This window comes from Chrysemys picta, chromosome 2, assembly GCF_011386835.1.
Source record: "Chrysemys picta bellii isolate R12L10 chromosome 2, ASM1138683v2, whole genome shotgun sequence".
NCBI classification, from domain to species: domain Eukaryota; kingdom Metazoa; phylum Chordata; order Testudines; family Emydidae; genus Chrysemys; species Chrysemys picta.
Window position 1 is genome coordinate 163,678,039 of NC_088792.1, and position 16,707 is coordinate 163,694,745.

Consider the following 16,707-nt stretch of genomic DNA (forward strand, 5'->3'; position numbering starts at 1 on the left):
ACCCGTCCCCATCCTCTCTCAATTCACTGGGTTTTGTAACCCATGCCCCTTGTCAAGCAAGTGCTACTTAGGTAATGGTGAAGGACGGACTCAGTCCTTCTGTCATACAACAGTTCCACTGGCCTTGATTCACAGAATCAGGGTAACAAAACTTTATTCTTCCTGCCCCAACAGAGAAAACTGGGGATCCCACACCAGCCAAAGTAACGACTTTCAGTTGCTTTTGTTTCATGCCAGGCGAGTGGATGTGCCTATGCAAACAAGATCAGCCCCTGGAGTTCTTTTCCACACTCGCCATAATTCACCACCAGATGTCAGGGTAGAGCTCATCCTGACTCTGCTTACACTTCTAAAGACTATGGGTATGTCTACACTACGGGATTAATCCGAATTTATATAATTCGGATTTGAAAAACAGGTTGTATAAAGTCTAAATGTATGCGGCCACACTAAGCACATTAATTCGGTGGTGTGCGTCCAAGTACCGGGGCTAGCGTCGATTTCTGCACCGTTGCACTGTGGGTAGCTATCCCATAGCTATCCCATAGTTCCCGCAGTCTCCCGCGCCCATTGGGATTGTGGGTTAAGATCCCAGTGCCTGATGGGACAAAAAACATCGTCGCAGGTGGTTCTGGGTACAGCCTCACCTCCTCCCTCCCTCCCTGCATGAAAGCAACGGACAGCAGACAACCATTTTCGCGCCTTTTTTCCTGGGTGGGTGAACATTGCAGACTCCATACCACGGCAAGCATGGACCCCGCTGAGCTCAAGACAGCAGTCATGAACATTGTAAACACCTCGCGCGTTCTCGTGGAGTTTATGCTCAGCCAGGACCAGAAAAACTCCACAATCTCTGTGAAAGTAAGGGGGAGACCTTTATGGCGGGGTGGGAGGCTGAGGCAAATCGCCTGGCTGCTGATTACGCGCAGCCAGACACCAGGGCGATTAGAAGAGCACACCAGGAAGCGCTGTGCATCAGAGAAGCTTTAAAAACCAGTTTCATGACTGGCCAGGCTACAGTGTGAAATATCTGTTTGTTTCTCCTTCATGAAAACCCGCCCCCTTTATTGACTCATTTTCTGTAAGGAACCCACCCTCCCCCTTCCCCCAGCTTTCTTTCAAACCAAATAAAGTCACTATCATTTAAAAATCATTTATTCTTTATTAATAGATTAGAAAAAGAGGGAGGGAACCCGGGTGGTATTTGGGAGGAGGATTGCTGGGAAGAAAAAAGCCACAAAGAAAAGGTTAAAAAAATGACAGCCTTTTGCTTGGGCTGTCTACTGGGGTGGAATGGGAAGGTGTACGGAGCCTCCCCCCCCCCCCCCGTGTTCTTACACGTCTGGGTGAGGAGGATACGGAACATGGGGAGGGGGGAGGGTGGAACAGGGGCTGAAGCGGCAGTCTGTTTTCCAGCAGCCGTTCCTGAAGCTCCACCAGACGCCGGAGCATGTCTGTTTGCTCACGCAGCAGCCCCAGCGTTGCATCCTGCCTCCTCTGGTCTTCCTGCCGCCACCTCTCATCTCGAGCGTCCCTCCTGTCCTCACGTTGGTCCCTCCTGTCCTCACGTTCACTGGCTTCTTTCCTATACTTTGAAACTGTTTCCTTCCACTCATTCAGATGAGCACTGTCACTGCGGCTGGATTCCATAATTTCAGAAAACAGCTCGTCTCGCGTTCTCTTCTTACAACGCCTTATCTGTGATAACCTTCGGGATGGAGGAGGGATGCTTGAGGAATTTGCAGCTGCTGTAGGGAGGGGAAAAAAGAGAGAATTGTTTAAAAAGCTACATTTTGCAGAACAATGCTTATACTCTTTCACGGTGACCAACACTATTCACATTACATAGCACATGTGATTTCTGTGCAAGGTCGCATTTTGCCTCTTAATGCTGAGTGCCTGTGGCTTTGCTGCTAGAGATCACAGGTCTGGGCAACAGAATTCGGCTTGCATGCGGCCATGGTAAGCCATTGTTTTACAGCTTCTGCGCCCTCCTTTCCCACATACCAAGCATAGCCTGTAGAGTGCTGCGGTTTTTCTGTTAACATTCAGCAGCAGCAGCAGAAAACAAACTAACCACCCCCCCTCTCGCCATGAATTCTCTGGGATGATCGCTGTACCCCTCCCCCCCACCGCGTGGCTGGTATCAGGAATAGGAAACGTAGGGTAGTGGTGGTCGGAGACTCTCTGCTGAGGGGGACGGAGGCGCCCATCTGTCGCCCTGACATTTCATCTCGGGAGGTATGCTGCCTGCCGGGGGCCCGTATCCGAGACGTTACGGAGGCATTGTCGAGGATTATCCAGCCCTCTGACTACTACCCCATGCTACTCATCCATGTGGGCACAAATGATACTGCGCGGTGTGACACTGAGCGGATCAAGAGTGACTACAGGGCTCTGGGAGTACGGGTGAAGGAGTTTGGAGTGCAGGTGGTATTCTCTTCCATTCTTCCTGTCAAAGGTAGGGGCCCGGGCAGAGACAGATGCATCATGGAGGTGAATGCCTGGCTGCGAAGATGGTGTCGCCAGGAGGGCTTTGGCTTCCTAGACCACGGGATGCTATTTGAGGAAGGACTGCTAGGCAGAGATGGCGTTCAGCTTTCGAGGAGAGGAAAGACCCTATTCGCACACAGACTGGCTAACCTAGTGAGGAGGGCTTTAAACTAGGTTCGACGGGGACAGGTGAGCAAAGCCCACAGGTAAGTGGGGAACATGGAGACCGGGGAGATGGGTCGGAAACAAGAGGGAGTGTGGGCTATATTGGCAGAGAGAAAGGAGAGTCAGGACAAAACTGGGAGGAAAGATCAAACCAGTATCTTAGATGCCTATATACAAATGCGAGAAGTATGGGGAATAAGCAGGAAGAACTGGAAGTGCTAATAAATAAATACAACTATGACATTGTTGGCATCACTGAAACTTGGTGGGATAATACACATGATTGGAATGTTGGTGTGGATGGGTACAGCTTGCTCAGGAAGGATAGACAGGGGAAAAAGGGAGGAGGTGTTGCCTTATATATTAAAAATGTACACACTTGGACTGAGGTAGAGATGGACATAGGAGACGGAAGTGTTGAGAGTCTCTGGGTTAGGCTTAAAGGGGCAAAAAACAAGGGAGATGTCACGCTAGAAGTCTACTACAGGCCACCTAACCAGGTGGAAGAGGTGGATGAGGCTTTTTTCAAGCAACTAACAAAATCATCCAAAGCCCAAGATTTGGTGGTGATGGGGGACTTCAACTATCCGGATATATGTTGGGAAAATAACACAGCGGGGCACAGACTATCCAACAAATTCTTGGACTGCATTGGAGACAACTTTTTATTTCAGAAGGTTGAAAAAGCTACTAGGGGGGAAGCTGTTCTAGACTTGATTTTAACAAATAGGGAGGAACTCGTTGAGAATGTGAAAGTAGAAGGCAGCCTGGGTGAAAGTGATCATGAAATCATAGAGTTTGCAATTCTAACCAAGGGTAGAAGGGAGAACAGCAAAATAGAGACAATGGATTTCAGGAAGGCAGATTTTGGGAAGCTCAGAGAGCTGATAGGTAAGGTCCCATGGGAATCAAGACTGAGGGGAAAAACAACTGAGGAGAGTTGGCAGTTTTTCAAAGGGACACTATTAAGGGCCCCAAAGCAAGCTATTCCGCTGGTTAGGAAAGATAGAAAATGTGACAAAAGACCACCTTGGCTTAACCACGAGATCTTGCACGATCTAAAAAATAAAAAGGAGTCATATAAAAAATGGAAACTAGGACAGATTACAAAGGATGAATATAGGCAAACAACACAGGAATGCAGGGGCAAGATTAGAAAGGCAAAGGCACAAAATGAGCTCAAACTAGCTACGGGAATAAAAGGAAACAAGAAGACTTTTTATCAATACATTAGAAGCAAGAGGAAGACCAAAGACAGGGTAGGCCCACTGCTTAGTGAAGAGGGAGAAACAGTAACAGGAAACTTGGAAATGGCAGAGATGCTTAATGACTTCTTTGTTTCGGTCTTCACCGAGAAGTCTGAAGCAATGCCTAACATAGTGAATGCTAATGGGAAGGGGGTAGGTTTAGCGGATAAAATAAAAAAAGAACAAGTTAAAAATCACTTAGAAAAGTTAGATGCCTGCAAGTCACCCGGGCCTGATGAAATGCATCCTAGAATACTCAAGGAGCTAATAGAGGAGGTATCTGAGCCTCTAGCTATTATCTTTGGAAAGTCATGGGAGACTGGAGAGATTCCAGAAGACTGGAAAAGGGCAAATATAGTGCCCATCTATAAAAAGGGAAATAAAAACAACCCAGGTAACTACAGACCAGTTAGTTTAACTTCTGTGCCAGGGAAGATAATGGAGCAAGTAATTAAGGAAATCATCTGCAAACACTTGGAAGGTGGTAAGGTGATAGGGAACAGCCAGCATGGATTTGTGAAGAACAAATCATGTCAAACCAATCTGATAGCTTTCTTTGATAGAATAACGAGCCTTGTGGATAAGGGTGAAGCGGTGGATGTGGTATACCTAGACTTTAGTAAGGCATTTGATACGGTCTCGCATGATATTCTTATCGATAAACTAGGCAAATACAAATTAGATGGGGCTACTATAAGGTGGGTGCATAACTGGCTGGATAACCGTACTCAGAGAGTTGTTGTTAATGGTTCCCAATCCTGCTGGAAAGGCGTAACGAGTGGGGTTCCGCAGGGGTCTGTTTTGGGACCGGCTCTGTTCAATATCTTCATCAACGACTTAGATATTGGCATAGAAAGTACGCTTATTAAGTTTGCGGATGATACCAAACTGGGAGGGATTGCAACTACTTTGGAGGACAGGGTCATAATTCAAAATGATCTGGACAAATTGGAGAAATGGTCTGAGTTAAACAGGATGAAGTTTAACAAAGACAAATGCAAAGTGCTCCACTTAGGAAGGAAAAATCAATTTCACACATACAGAATGGGAAAAGACTGTCTAGGAAGGAGTACGTCAGAAAGGGATCTAGGGGTTATAGTGGACCACAAGCTAAATATGAGTCAACAGTGTGATGCTGTTGCAAAAAAAGCAAACATGATTCTGGGATGCATTAACAGGTGTGTTGTGAGCAAGACACGAGAAGTCATTCTTCCGCTCTACTCTGCTCTGGTTAGGCCTCAGCTGGAGTATTGTGTCCAGTTCTGGGCGCCGCATTTTAAAAAAGATGTGGAGAAATTGGAAAGGGTCCAAAGAAGAGCAACAAGAATGATTAAAGGTCTTGAGAACATGACCTATGAAGGAAGGCTGAAAGAACTGGGTTTGTTTAGTTTGGAGAAGAGAAGAGAAGACTGAGAGGGGACATGATAGCAGTTTTCAGGTATCTAAAAGGGTGTCATAAGGAGGAGGGAGAGAACTTGTTCACCTTAGCCTCTAAGGATAGAACCAGAAACAATGGGTTTAAACTGCAGCAAGGGAGGTCTAGGTTGGACATTAGGAACTTTTTCCTAACTGTCAGGGTGGTTAAACACTGGAACAAATTGCCTAGGGAGGTTGTGGAATCTCCGTCTCTGGAAATATTTAAGAGTAGGTTAGATAAATGTCTATCAGGGATGGTCTAGACCACATGTGTCAAACTCAAGGCCCGCGGGCCACATCCGGCCCGCCATACAATTATATCCGGCCCGCGAAATCGTTTTATATATCTGTTTTTAATGGCCCTGTGATATGACGCCCCAATAACACACACTACAAATCCCATGATGCAGTGCAATTGCCGCCAACGGCAAGCCGCGGTTCAAGTTCGCGGTCTGTTGATGTATACAACGCTAATCTCAAATCAAAGCTAGACCCAAACAATGGCCAAGAGAAAAATTGATTCTGAAAACCGAGGCTTTCAAAGCCGGTGGGAGAATGAGTATATGTTTACTGAAATTGCAGGTAAACCAGTGTGTCTCCTTTGCGGGAGTAATATCGCTGTAATGAAGGAGTATAACCTAAGACGGCACTACGAGACGAAACATGAGAACAAATTCAAAAACCTGAGCGCAGGACAGAAGCTACAAAAGGTAGAGGAGTTGAAGAAGAATTTGACATCCCAGCAGACGTTTTTCACCAAAGCAAAATCACAAAGTGAAGCTGCTGTGAAAGCAAGTTTCATTGTGGCCGAAGAGATCGCCAAATCAGGACGGCCGTTTACCGAGGGGGAATTCGTAAAGAATTGTATGATGAAAGTGTGCGACGTCCTTTGTCCAGATAAAACGCGAGCGTTTGCAAATGTAAGCCTCAGCAGAAACACTGTTGCTAATCGGGTTTGTGAGATGGCGACTGATTTGAAAACACAGTTGATTGAAAGAGCAAAAGATTTTGTTGCATACTCCCTTGCCGTGGATGAAACTACTGACGCGACTGACACTGCACAGCTGGCGATATTTATCCGTGGTGTGGATTCCAATTTGTGCATAACAGAGGAAATACTGGACATTAAATCGATGCACGGGACAACGAAAGGAGAAGACATCTTTGGAAATGTATTTCAAAGTGTAACCGACATGAAACTGCCGTGGGAAAAACTCGTTGGACTTACAACAGATGGCGCACCTGCTATGTGTGGTGAAAAAAATGGACTGGTGGGAAGGATGCGCTCAAAGATGCGGGAGGAGAACTGTGCCGGTGAGTTGACAGTGTATCACTGCATCATACACCAGGAATCGCTGAGTGCTAAAGTCCTAAAAATGGATCATGTGATGAACACTGTAACACAAACCGTCAACTTTATCAGAGCCCACGGTTTAAATCACCGCCAATTCCAGTCTTTTCTGCGGGAAATAGATAGCGAGTTTGGCGATATGCCATATCATACGGAGCTCCGGTGGCTAAGTCGGGAAAAAGTTCTCAAAAGACACTTTGAGCTGCGAGAGGAAATCTGCCAGTTCATGGACAGTAAGGGGAAAGACTGCACAGTTCTGCGGGATGAAAAGTGGAAATGTGAGTTGGCGTTCCTGGCTGACATAACGTCGCATCTTAGCGCTTTAAACCTTCAACTCCAGGGACGGGAGCACATAATAACCGATATGCATGATGCAGTGAAGGCATTTCAAGTGAAGCTGCGCTTATGGGAGACACAAATGCACCAATGCAACTTGTCTCACTTTCCCTGTTGCCAAGTAATACGGAACCAAGAAAGTGCCACAGTTTTCCCAAATGCCACCTTTGCTGAAAAACTCAGCGCGCTGCGCACTGAGTTCGCACGGCGCTTCAGTGACTTTGAGGCACAGAAAAGTAACTTCGAGCTGCTTCGCAACCCATTTGCAGTCGATGTGGAAACCGCACCTGTAGAAATGCAGATGGAGCTGATAGAACTGCAATGTAACGGGACACTGAAGGCAAAGTACGACACTGCGGGGCCAGCACAGTTCACTCGCTTCATTCCTGAAGCGATGCCGCAGCTCCGCCAACATGCGGCTCGAATCCTGTCCATGTTTGGCAGCACATATCTGTGCGAGCAGCTGTTCTCTGTGATGAAAATTAACAAAACGTCACACAGGAGTCGCCTCACTGATGAACACCTGCAATCGATCCTGAGAATCTTCACAACACAGAACCTAACCCCAAACATAAACGAACTTGTTGCAAAGAAAAGACTCCAAGTATCAGGCTCTGACTAAATAGGACAAGAAAATGGAATGTTATGATTTGTTACGATTATACTTTTGCTTTAAATTCAATTTTTTATTTATATTTTCAGATTTTTTAATATTCCAGCATGTACAGATTTTGAATGTATTGTATTGACAGGATATTTTTTTATGAAGAGCAAAATATTTTAAGTTGAAATGTATTTATTTTGGAATGATATCCTGTATTTTGGTTCATATTAATGGTTAAAAAACATAAATATTTAGTCTGTTAAATAAATGGTTATACTGTTCGGCCCGCGAGTTTTGAGTTTTGGCCCCCTGTGCAATTGAGTTTGACACCCCTGGTCTAGACAGTATTTGGTCCTGCCATGCGGGCAGGGGACTGGACTCGATGACCTCTCAAGGTCCCTTCCAGTCCTATAATCTATGAATCTATGAATCAGGGAAGATCCCTGCAGGCACCAAACTAACCACCCCCCCCCCCCCCGCCGCCGCCCCCCTCCCGCCATGAATTCTCTGGGATGATCACGGTACCCCTCCCCCCACCGCGTGGCTGGTAACAGGGAAGTTCCCTGCTAGCCAAACGCGAAAAACTCAGGGCCAATTTCCCATCTGTGCTTGGCTAACTGCAGGGAAGGATTTATTTTCCGCCACAGCCCAGTAGGAACGGCCACCTCTGTCCCCTTAATTAAGTTCCCGTATTTCAACCAGGTTACCAGGAGTGATATCACTCTCCTGAGGATTACACAACAAGATAAAGAACGGATGTTGCTTGAATGCCAGCAAACACCGGGACCATACGCTGCCAGGCTTTGTCAGGCAATGATACCAGATTACTTGCTGCAAGCATGGCGTGGTCAAGTGTCCTACCATGGAGGAGGGAATAAGGATGCACTGCCCAGAAACCTTGTGGCAAGGCTTTCGGAGTACCTCCAGGAGAGCTTCATGGAGATGTCCCTGGAGGATTTCCGCTCCATCCCCAGACACGTTAACAGACTTTTCCAGTAGCTGAACTGACCGCGAATGCATCCCAAGTCCTCAGGGCAAAGTAATCATTAAAAACAGTTTGCTTTTAAAACAAGTTTTATATTTTAAAAGGTAAACTCACCTGAGGTCCCTTCCATGGGGTCAGAGTCTTGGGTACTGGCTTGGGAGGCTTGGGAGGGTACTTCAGTCAGGGTGAGAAAAAGATCCTGGCTGTTGGGGAGAACGGAGTGCTGTGTGCTCTCTGCAAGCTCATCCTCCTCCTCCTCTCCCCCATCGGCAGAATCCTCAGGCGTCGCTGATGAGACTATCCCCGACCCAGAATCCATGATCACAGGTGGGGTAGTGGTGGCAGCCCCCCCTAGAATTGCATGCAGCTCGGCGTAGAAGCGGCATGTCCGCGGCTCTGACCCGGAGCGACCGTTTGCCTCCTTTGTTTTTTGATACGCTTGTCTGAGCTCCTTGACTTTCACGCGGCACTGCTCAGAGTCCCTATTGTGGCCTCTCTCCATCATGCCCTTGGAGATTTTTTCAAAAGTTTTTGCATTTCGTCTTTTAGAACGAAGTTCTGCAAGCACTGAATCCTCTCCCCATACAGCGATCAGATCCAGTACCTCCCTCACGGTCCATGCTGGTGCTCTTTTTCGATTATCAGCCTGCATGGTTACCTGTGCTGATGAGCTATCTGTGGTCACCTGTGCTCTCCATGCTGGGCAAACAGGAAATGAAATTCAAATGTTCGCGGGGCTTTTCCTGTCTACCTGGCCCGTGCATCCGAGTTTAGATTGCTGTCCAGAGCGGTCACAATGATGCACTGTGGGATAGCTCCCGGAGGCCAATACCATCGAATTGCGGCCACACTATCCCTAATTCGAAATGTTAAAATCGATTTTGGCGCTACTCCGCTCGTCGGGGTGGAGTACAGAAATCGATTTAAAGGGCCCTTTACATCGAAATAAATAGCGTCGTTGTGAGGACGGTTACAGGGTAAATTCGAATTAAAGTCGTAGTGTAGACCAGGCCTATGAGTACCTCTACACGCATCCCCCACCGTGTTCACTGGTAGTCTCATCAGTGAACGTCAGAGAGCGCCATGGCCAGCAGGCGGTAGGGCCCAAATCAAAGGACGCTAAGCGCTTTGATTTGTTTGGACCCAAGGTTTATTCGGCGGGGGGGGGGGGGGTCTGCAGCTCAGGGCTGCAAACCAACAGGCGCTCTTAAGTCGATATAACTATAACTCACGGATCTCCATGGGGAAATTTAAAGAGTTGGTCCCCCAGGACTCGAAGGAGGAGTTCAGGGCCCTAGTGCAGGAGGGCAAAAAGGTGGCTAGAACCTCCTTACAGACCTCCCTCGACATTGCGGACTCGGCCGCCACGACGCTAGCGTCGGGGATAGCCATGCGACGTGGCTTCAGGTTTCGGGGTTGCCACCAGAACTGCGGCAGACCCTGCAGAATCTGCCGTTTGACGGCCAAGGCTTGTTCTCGGAAAAGACGGACGCTAGGTTACAGAGCCTCAAGGACTAGAGGACCATGATGCGCTCCCTGGGGATGCATGTCCCAGGACCCCAACGCAGGCCATTTAGGCCCCAGCCACAAAGGTTCTACCCTCCTCCTCCTCGTCCGAGACAGGACTTCCTCAGAAGGCGGGGACGAGGTGGTAGACTGAGGTCGACTGGCCCTCAACAGGGTCAGAAACAGGGCCCGCCTAGGCCGCCTTCAGGCCCTAGGCAAAACTTTTGAAGCTGCGCCCCAGGACGGCGCACCAGCCACTACCCAGGATCCATTTCCTTCCTTTTGGGATCGCCTCTCCCGTTTCCACCGTGCTTGGTCCCTTATAACTTCGGACTGTTGGGTCCTTCGCACGGTGGAGAGGGGATACGCTCTCCAGTTTTCTTCATTCCCCCCCTTCCCCGTCCCTCTTCATGGACCCCTCTCACGAGCATCTCCTTATACAGGTGGTTTTTGGGCTCCTCTCTATGGGGGCCATAAAGGAGGTTCCCCCAGAGTTAAGAGGCAAGGGGTTTTACTCCCGCTACTTCCTGATCCCCAAAGCAAAAGGAGGTCTGCGACCCATCTTAGACTTACACGGACTCAACAACTTTAGTATGAATTTGAAGTTCCGCATGGTCTCCTTGGGGACCATCATCCCTTCCCTGGATCCTGGGGACTGGTACGCCGCCCTTGACATGAAGGACGCTTATTTTCATATAGCGATCTACCCCCCCTCACAGGCGCTTTCTTCGTTTTGTAGTAAACAAGGTACACTACCAATTTGCCGGCCTTCCCTTCGGACTGTCCGCGGCTCCGAGAGCGTTCACCAAATGTATGGCCGTCATGGCAGCATACCTTCGTCGACAAAGGATACAGGTGTTCCCGTACCTAGACGGCTGGCTGGTCCGCGGCCGTACCAGGGAACAAGTTTGGGCGCACGTCCACATAATACTACAAACATTCCATGACTTCAGCATTCTACTCAACAAAGAGAAGTCCACTTTGGAGCCAACCCAGAGAAGAGAGTTTATCGGGGCAGTCCTAGACTCCACACTCGCCCGAGCTCTTCTGCCAGACTCTCGGTTTCGCGTCATCGCAAACATCATCCACGGGCTCCAAGCCTTCCCGATTACAACTGTAAGGACGTGTCTCGGTCTGTTGGGTCACATGGCCTCTTGCACTTACGTAACCAGACATGCCAGACTTCGGCTTCGTCAACTTCAGGCCTGGGTCTCGTCGGTGTACCGCCCTTCTCGGGACAGCCTGAACGTGGTGGTCACGATTCCGAGCTCGGTCTTGACCTCTCTCACCTGGTGGCTGGATCACAAGGCGGTTTGTGAAGGAATGCCGTTTCACGCCCCACAGCCCTCCCTACACCTAGTCACGGATGCCTCATCGCTAGGTTGGGGTGCTCACCTCGGGGAGCAGCATACACAAGGCCTGCGGACTGCATCCCAACTAGCTCTGTACATCAGTGTTCGAGAGCTGATGGCTGTGCGCCTAGCCTGTCAGGCATTTCTCGGTCTCCTACATGGCCGCTGCGTGTTAGTCCTCACAGACAACACCACGGCCATGTTCTACATCAACAAGCCAGGAGGAGCCCGGTCATCTCCCCTATGGCAAGAGGCCATTCGACTGTGGGGAGTTCTGCATTGCCCACTCGATACATCTCGTGGCATCGTTCCTCCCTGGAGTCCAGAACACTCTGGCGGACCGTCTCAGCAGATCCTTCCAGACGCACGAGTGGTCGATTCGCCCGGACATCATCAATTCCGTCTTCCAAAAGGTGGGGATTTCCCCAGGTCAACCTGTTCGCATCTCGAGCCAACAGGAAGTGCCACGCGTTCTGCTGCCTTCAAGGGCGATCTCTGGGCTCCCTGTCTGACGCCTTCCTTCTAACGTGGAAGGGCCAGCTGTTCTACGCTTTCCCTCCGTTCCCACTGGTCCACAGGGTACTGCTCAAACTACGCAAACACCAGGCGCGTATGATTCTAGTCGCTCCAGCTTGGCCAAGACAGCACTGGTACACCACGCTTCTGGAGCTATCGATTCAAACTCCGATCACGCTTCCCTTGTGCCCAGACTTGATCTCCCAGGACCCCGGTCGATTGTGTCACCCCGACCTGCAATCGCTCCACCTTACAGCGTGGATGCTCCATGGCAGAATCGGACAGAACTGCAATGCTCACATCCCGTGCAACAGATTCTGCTGGGAAGTAGAAAGCCCTCTACGCGGACCACCTACTTAGCCAAGTGGAAGCGGTTCTCCTGTTGGTGCGAACAGTGGGCCACGCCCCCCTTGCAGGCATCTATTCCCCTCATACTCAAGTATCTCCTGTCCCTGAGACAGCAGGGCTTGGCGATATCTTCAGTCAGAGTTCACCTGGCCGCTATATCGGCGTTCCACCCAGGAGAACACGCTTCGTCGGTCTTCTCTAACCCGATGGTTGTCAGATTCCTCAAGGGCTTAGACCGCCTTTACCCGCAACAACGCCAACCTGTTCCGGCGTGGGATCTTAATGTGGTCCTCTCCAAGCTCACAGGAGCCCTGTTTGAGCCACTGGCTACCTGCTCGCTCCTTTACCTATCTTGGAAGACAGTCTTCCTTGTAGCCATCACTTCAGCAAGGCGTGTTTCTGAACTCAGGGTGCTCACATCTGAGCCTCCGTATACAGTCTTCCATAAAAACAAGGTGCAGCTTCGCCCCCACCCTGCCTTCCTTCCCAAGGTGGTATCAGCTTTTCACGTGAACCAAGATATATTCCTCCCGGTCTTCATCCTAAGCTGCACGCCACACAGTGTATGCACTCCTTGGACGTGCGCAGGGCCTTTGCTTTCTATATTGACCGTACGAAACCATTTCGAAAGACAACGCAACTTTTCGTTGCAGTAGCCGACCGGATGAAGGGCCTACCGGTCTCCTCCCAACATCTCTCCTCTTGGATCGCGTCCTGCATTCGTGCTTGCTACGAGCTGGCCGGTGTCCCGACGCTGCGCCTCACCGCTCACTCCACGAGGGCCCAGGCCTCCTCGACTGCCTTCCTGGCTCAAGTTCCTATCCAGGACATTTGTAGAGCTGCAGTTTGGTCGTCAGACCACACCTTCGCCGCTCACTACGCGCTTGTACAGCGATCCCGAGACGATGCTGCATTCGGATCAGCGGTTTTGCACATGGCAATGTCTCACTCTGACCCCACCACCTAGGTAAGGCTTGGTAGTCACCTAATTGGAATCTATATGAGCAAACACTCAAAGAAGAAAAAACGGTTACTCACCTTTGTAACTGTTGTTCTTAGAGATGTGTTGCTCATATCCATTCCAAATCCGCCCCCCTTCCCCACTGTCGGAGTAGCCGGCAAGAAGGAACTGAGGGGGCGCTGGGTCGGCTGCGGTATATATCCAGCGCCATGAAAGCGCCCCTCCAGGGGGCTCCGCAGCCGACCCACCGGGTGTTGCTAGGGTAGAAAAATTTCTCCGACGATCGTGCACGCGGCGCGCGCACACCTAATTGGAATGGATATGAGCAACACATCTCAAAGAACAACAGTTACAAAGGTGAGTAACCGTCTTTTATTTACACTTTAAAGTACCTCAAAACTGATTTCTAATTTACACCACCATTACTGGTACCATCTTTAAAGGATTAATATATGAAATCTGTGAGATCTTGCTTAGCACATGTACAACATACATTTCACATCTGCAAGTTTAAGTTTACATACATAGTTACAGATGTTAAACACATACACCACAAACAAAAACTTTTAATAAACTTATTTGTTGTACTGTTAAATGTCTGTTTCAGGAATATTGTTACATGTAACTAAAACATTAAACACTGATATGTAATGGATTTGTTGACATTGTTAATTAATTATTTAACAACAAATCCATTAAAACAACCTTACCTCATCTGTAACATCGATCTCAAACTGTAGTCACTTTAGCATGTGGTAAATTAAACATGTACAGACAAATACTTGTGCAGGCAAACATATTCCTCTATAATGTTAATCATTTAAAATCTTTTCATACGAGATTATTGGTGTGCGTTTTGTACTAGGGGCTTGTTTGATTTTAATTTCTATAATGTGCATACAAGAGGTCAGTGTATTAGGTGTGTAATCTGTATAAGTCTAGTACTCCTTGCTGCACTCAGCAGCACTCTTACTCACATGAACAGGCATTGAGTTAGATGCTAAACTCTAATCTACAATGTATATAAACATAACAGTTTCTACAAACTAAACAAACAGCCAGACCTGTTCACAAGAACACCACTGCATGCATATTTCTAATCAGATGCACTTTTTAGTCCTTCATACATGTTCAATTCAAATCACAAACTATATGTACATTTCTTTGTCGACAAATGTATTATTTGTGTGTATACATAAGCTCTCACAGTGATGCTGCAGGCTGCTGACAGAGTTTGTGTGTATATTTTTATGGGTGCATCATCAGGTATAGGAGGCTGTAACCATACACCTCTAGAGACTTTTCTAAATGCAGGACACACCCCACAGTAACATGGCCTCTTGCACTGGAAGTTCCATGGTGCATGATCTACTCCTGTTGCAAAGTGGGGTAATTTTCTTTAACAGTGCACTCTAATCTACACCCTGAGGCCTGGTCTACACTACGACTTTAGGTCAAATTTAGCAGCATTAAATCTAATTAAGCTTGGACACGTCCACACGCCGAAGCCCTTTTTTTCGACTTAAAGGGCCGTTTAAACCGATTTCAGCGCTAATCCCCCTCGTCGGAGGTGGAGTAAAGAAATCGGCCTTTCCGGTTCGGATTTGGGGTAGTGTGGATGGAATTAGACGGTATTGGCCTCTGGGAGCTATCCCAGAGAGCTTCATTGTGACCGCTCTGGACAGCACTCTCAACTCAGATGCACTGACCAGGTAGACAGGAAAAGCCCTGAGAACTTAGGAAATGAAAATCAAGTTTGCCCAGCATGGAGAGCACAGGTGATGACCATGCAGAACTCATCAGTACAGGTAACCATGATGGAGTCCCAGGATCACAAAAGAGCTCCAGCATGGACAGAACGGGAGGTACGGGATCTGCTCACCGTATGGGGAGACGAATCAGTGCTAGCTGAACTCCGTTGCAGTAAACGAAATGCCAAAACATTAGAAAAAAAGTCTCAAAGGGCATGAAGGACAGAGGCCATAACAGGGACGCACAGCAGTGCCGCGTGAAAATTAAGGAGCTAAGGCAAGCCTACCACAAAGCCAGAGAGGCAAACGGAAGGTTCGGGGCAGAGCTGCAAACATGCCGCTTCTATGCAGAGCTGCATGCCATGCTTGGGGGTGCAGCTACCACTACCCCAACCCCGTGCTTTGACTCCATCAATGGAGAATCACGCAACACGGAAGCAAGTTTGGGGGACGAGGAAGATGATGAAGATAGCTCACAGCAAGGAAGTGGAGAAACCGGTTTCCCCAACAGCAAGGATATGTTTATCACCCTGGACCTGGAACCAGTAACCCCCGAACTCACCCAAGGCGTGCTCCCAGACCCTGACGGCGCACAAGGGACCTCTGGTGAGTGTACCTTTTAAACCATGTGTAATATTTACAAAGCAAGCTTGTTTAATGATTAATTTGCCTGGCAATCGCAGCTAGTACAGCTACTGGAAAAGTCTGTTAACGTGTATGGGGATGGAGTGGAAATCCTCCAGGGACATCTCCAGAAAGCTCTCCTTGATCTACTCCCAAAGCCTTTGCAAAAGGTTTCTGGGGAGGGCTGCCTTATCCCGTCCGCCATGGTAGGACACTTTACCACGCCAGGCCAGTAGCACGTAGTCTGGAATCATTGCATAACAAAGCATGGCAGCGTATGGTCCCGGTGTTTGCTGGCATGCAGACAACATCCATTCCTTATCACTCTCCTGAGGGTAACAAAGAGAGATATCATTCACAGTCACCTGGTTGAAATGGGGTGATTTTATTAAGGGGACATTCAGAGGTGCCCGTTCCTGCTCGGCTGAACAGAAATATTCCCTGCTGTTAGCCACGCAGTGGGGGGGGGGGGGGGAGGGGGAGGGGGAAGTGATCATCCCAGACAATTGGGTTGGCCATTTAAAATGGGTTTGCAATGTAAAAGGAGGGGCTGCACAAAGCCAACTAAGCCCCCTCCCCCCTCCACACCCAATGGGTGCTTGGTATGGGAACTGAGGGCGCTGCTGCTTGAAACCATTCCCACATGTTATGAAGGTTAAAAAAAAGCCCTTGTTCTCTAAAATGTGTCTTTTTAACCACCTCTCCCTTTTCCTCCACCAGCTGCAAATGTTTCTCCTTCGCAGACGCTAGTGAAGATTAGAAGGAGAAAACGGCTTACTCGGGCTGATATGTTCTCGGAGCTCCAGACAGAGCACAGCAGAATGCATGGAGGCAGACAATGTCAGAGTGCAGAAAAGCACAATATGAACTAGAGGAGAGGTGGCAGGCTGAATCGCAGGCTGAAGAGAGCAAGTGGTGGGCTGAAGAGGATAGGTGGTGTCAGATTGCTGACAGAAGGCAGGAGTTGATGCTCCGGCTGCTGGAGCATCAAACTGATATGCTCCAGCGTATGGTTGAGCTGCAGGAAAGGCAGCAGGAGCAGAGACCGTCGC

The 16,707-nt window shown here is 48.7% G+C and overlaps 2 protein-coding genes and 1 long non-coding RNA gene across 4 annotated transcripts in view; 1 reads left to right on the forward strand and 2 right to left on the reverse strand.

The window, feature by feature from the left end:
• LOC135981580 (uncharacterized) overlaps window positions 1-16,707 on the reverse strand; it is a 116,162-nt gene that overhangs the window by 35,907 nt on the left and 63,548 nt on the right. The gene's annotated exons all lie outside the window — the stretch shown is intronic.
• Window positions 1-16,707, forward strand: part of LOC101943268 (indoleamine 2,3-dioxygenase 1) — a 61,869-nt gene that overhangs the window by 19,903 nt on the left and 25,259 nt on the right. The window lies entirely within an intron of this gene.
• On the reverse strand, window positions 1,143-9,763 carry LOC135981579 (uncharacterized). The gene is made up of 2 exons (XM_065584726.1): window positions 8,712-9,763; window positions 1,143-1,748 (listed from the first exon to the last, which is right to left on the reverse strand). Exons 1-2 carry the CDS (start codon window positions 9,247-9,249, stop codon window positions 1,249-1,251), a joined length of 1,038 nt encoding a protein of 345 aa, XP_065440798.1. The 5' UTR covers window positions 9,250-9,763; the 3' UTR covers window positions 1,143-1,248.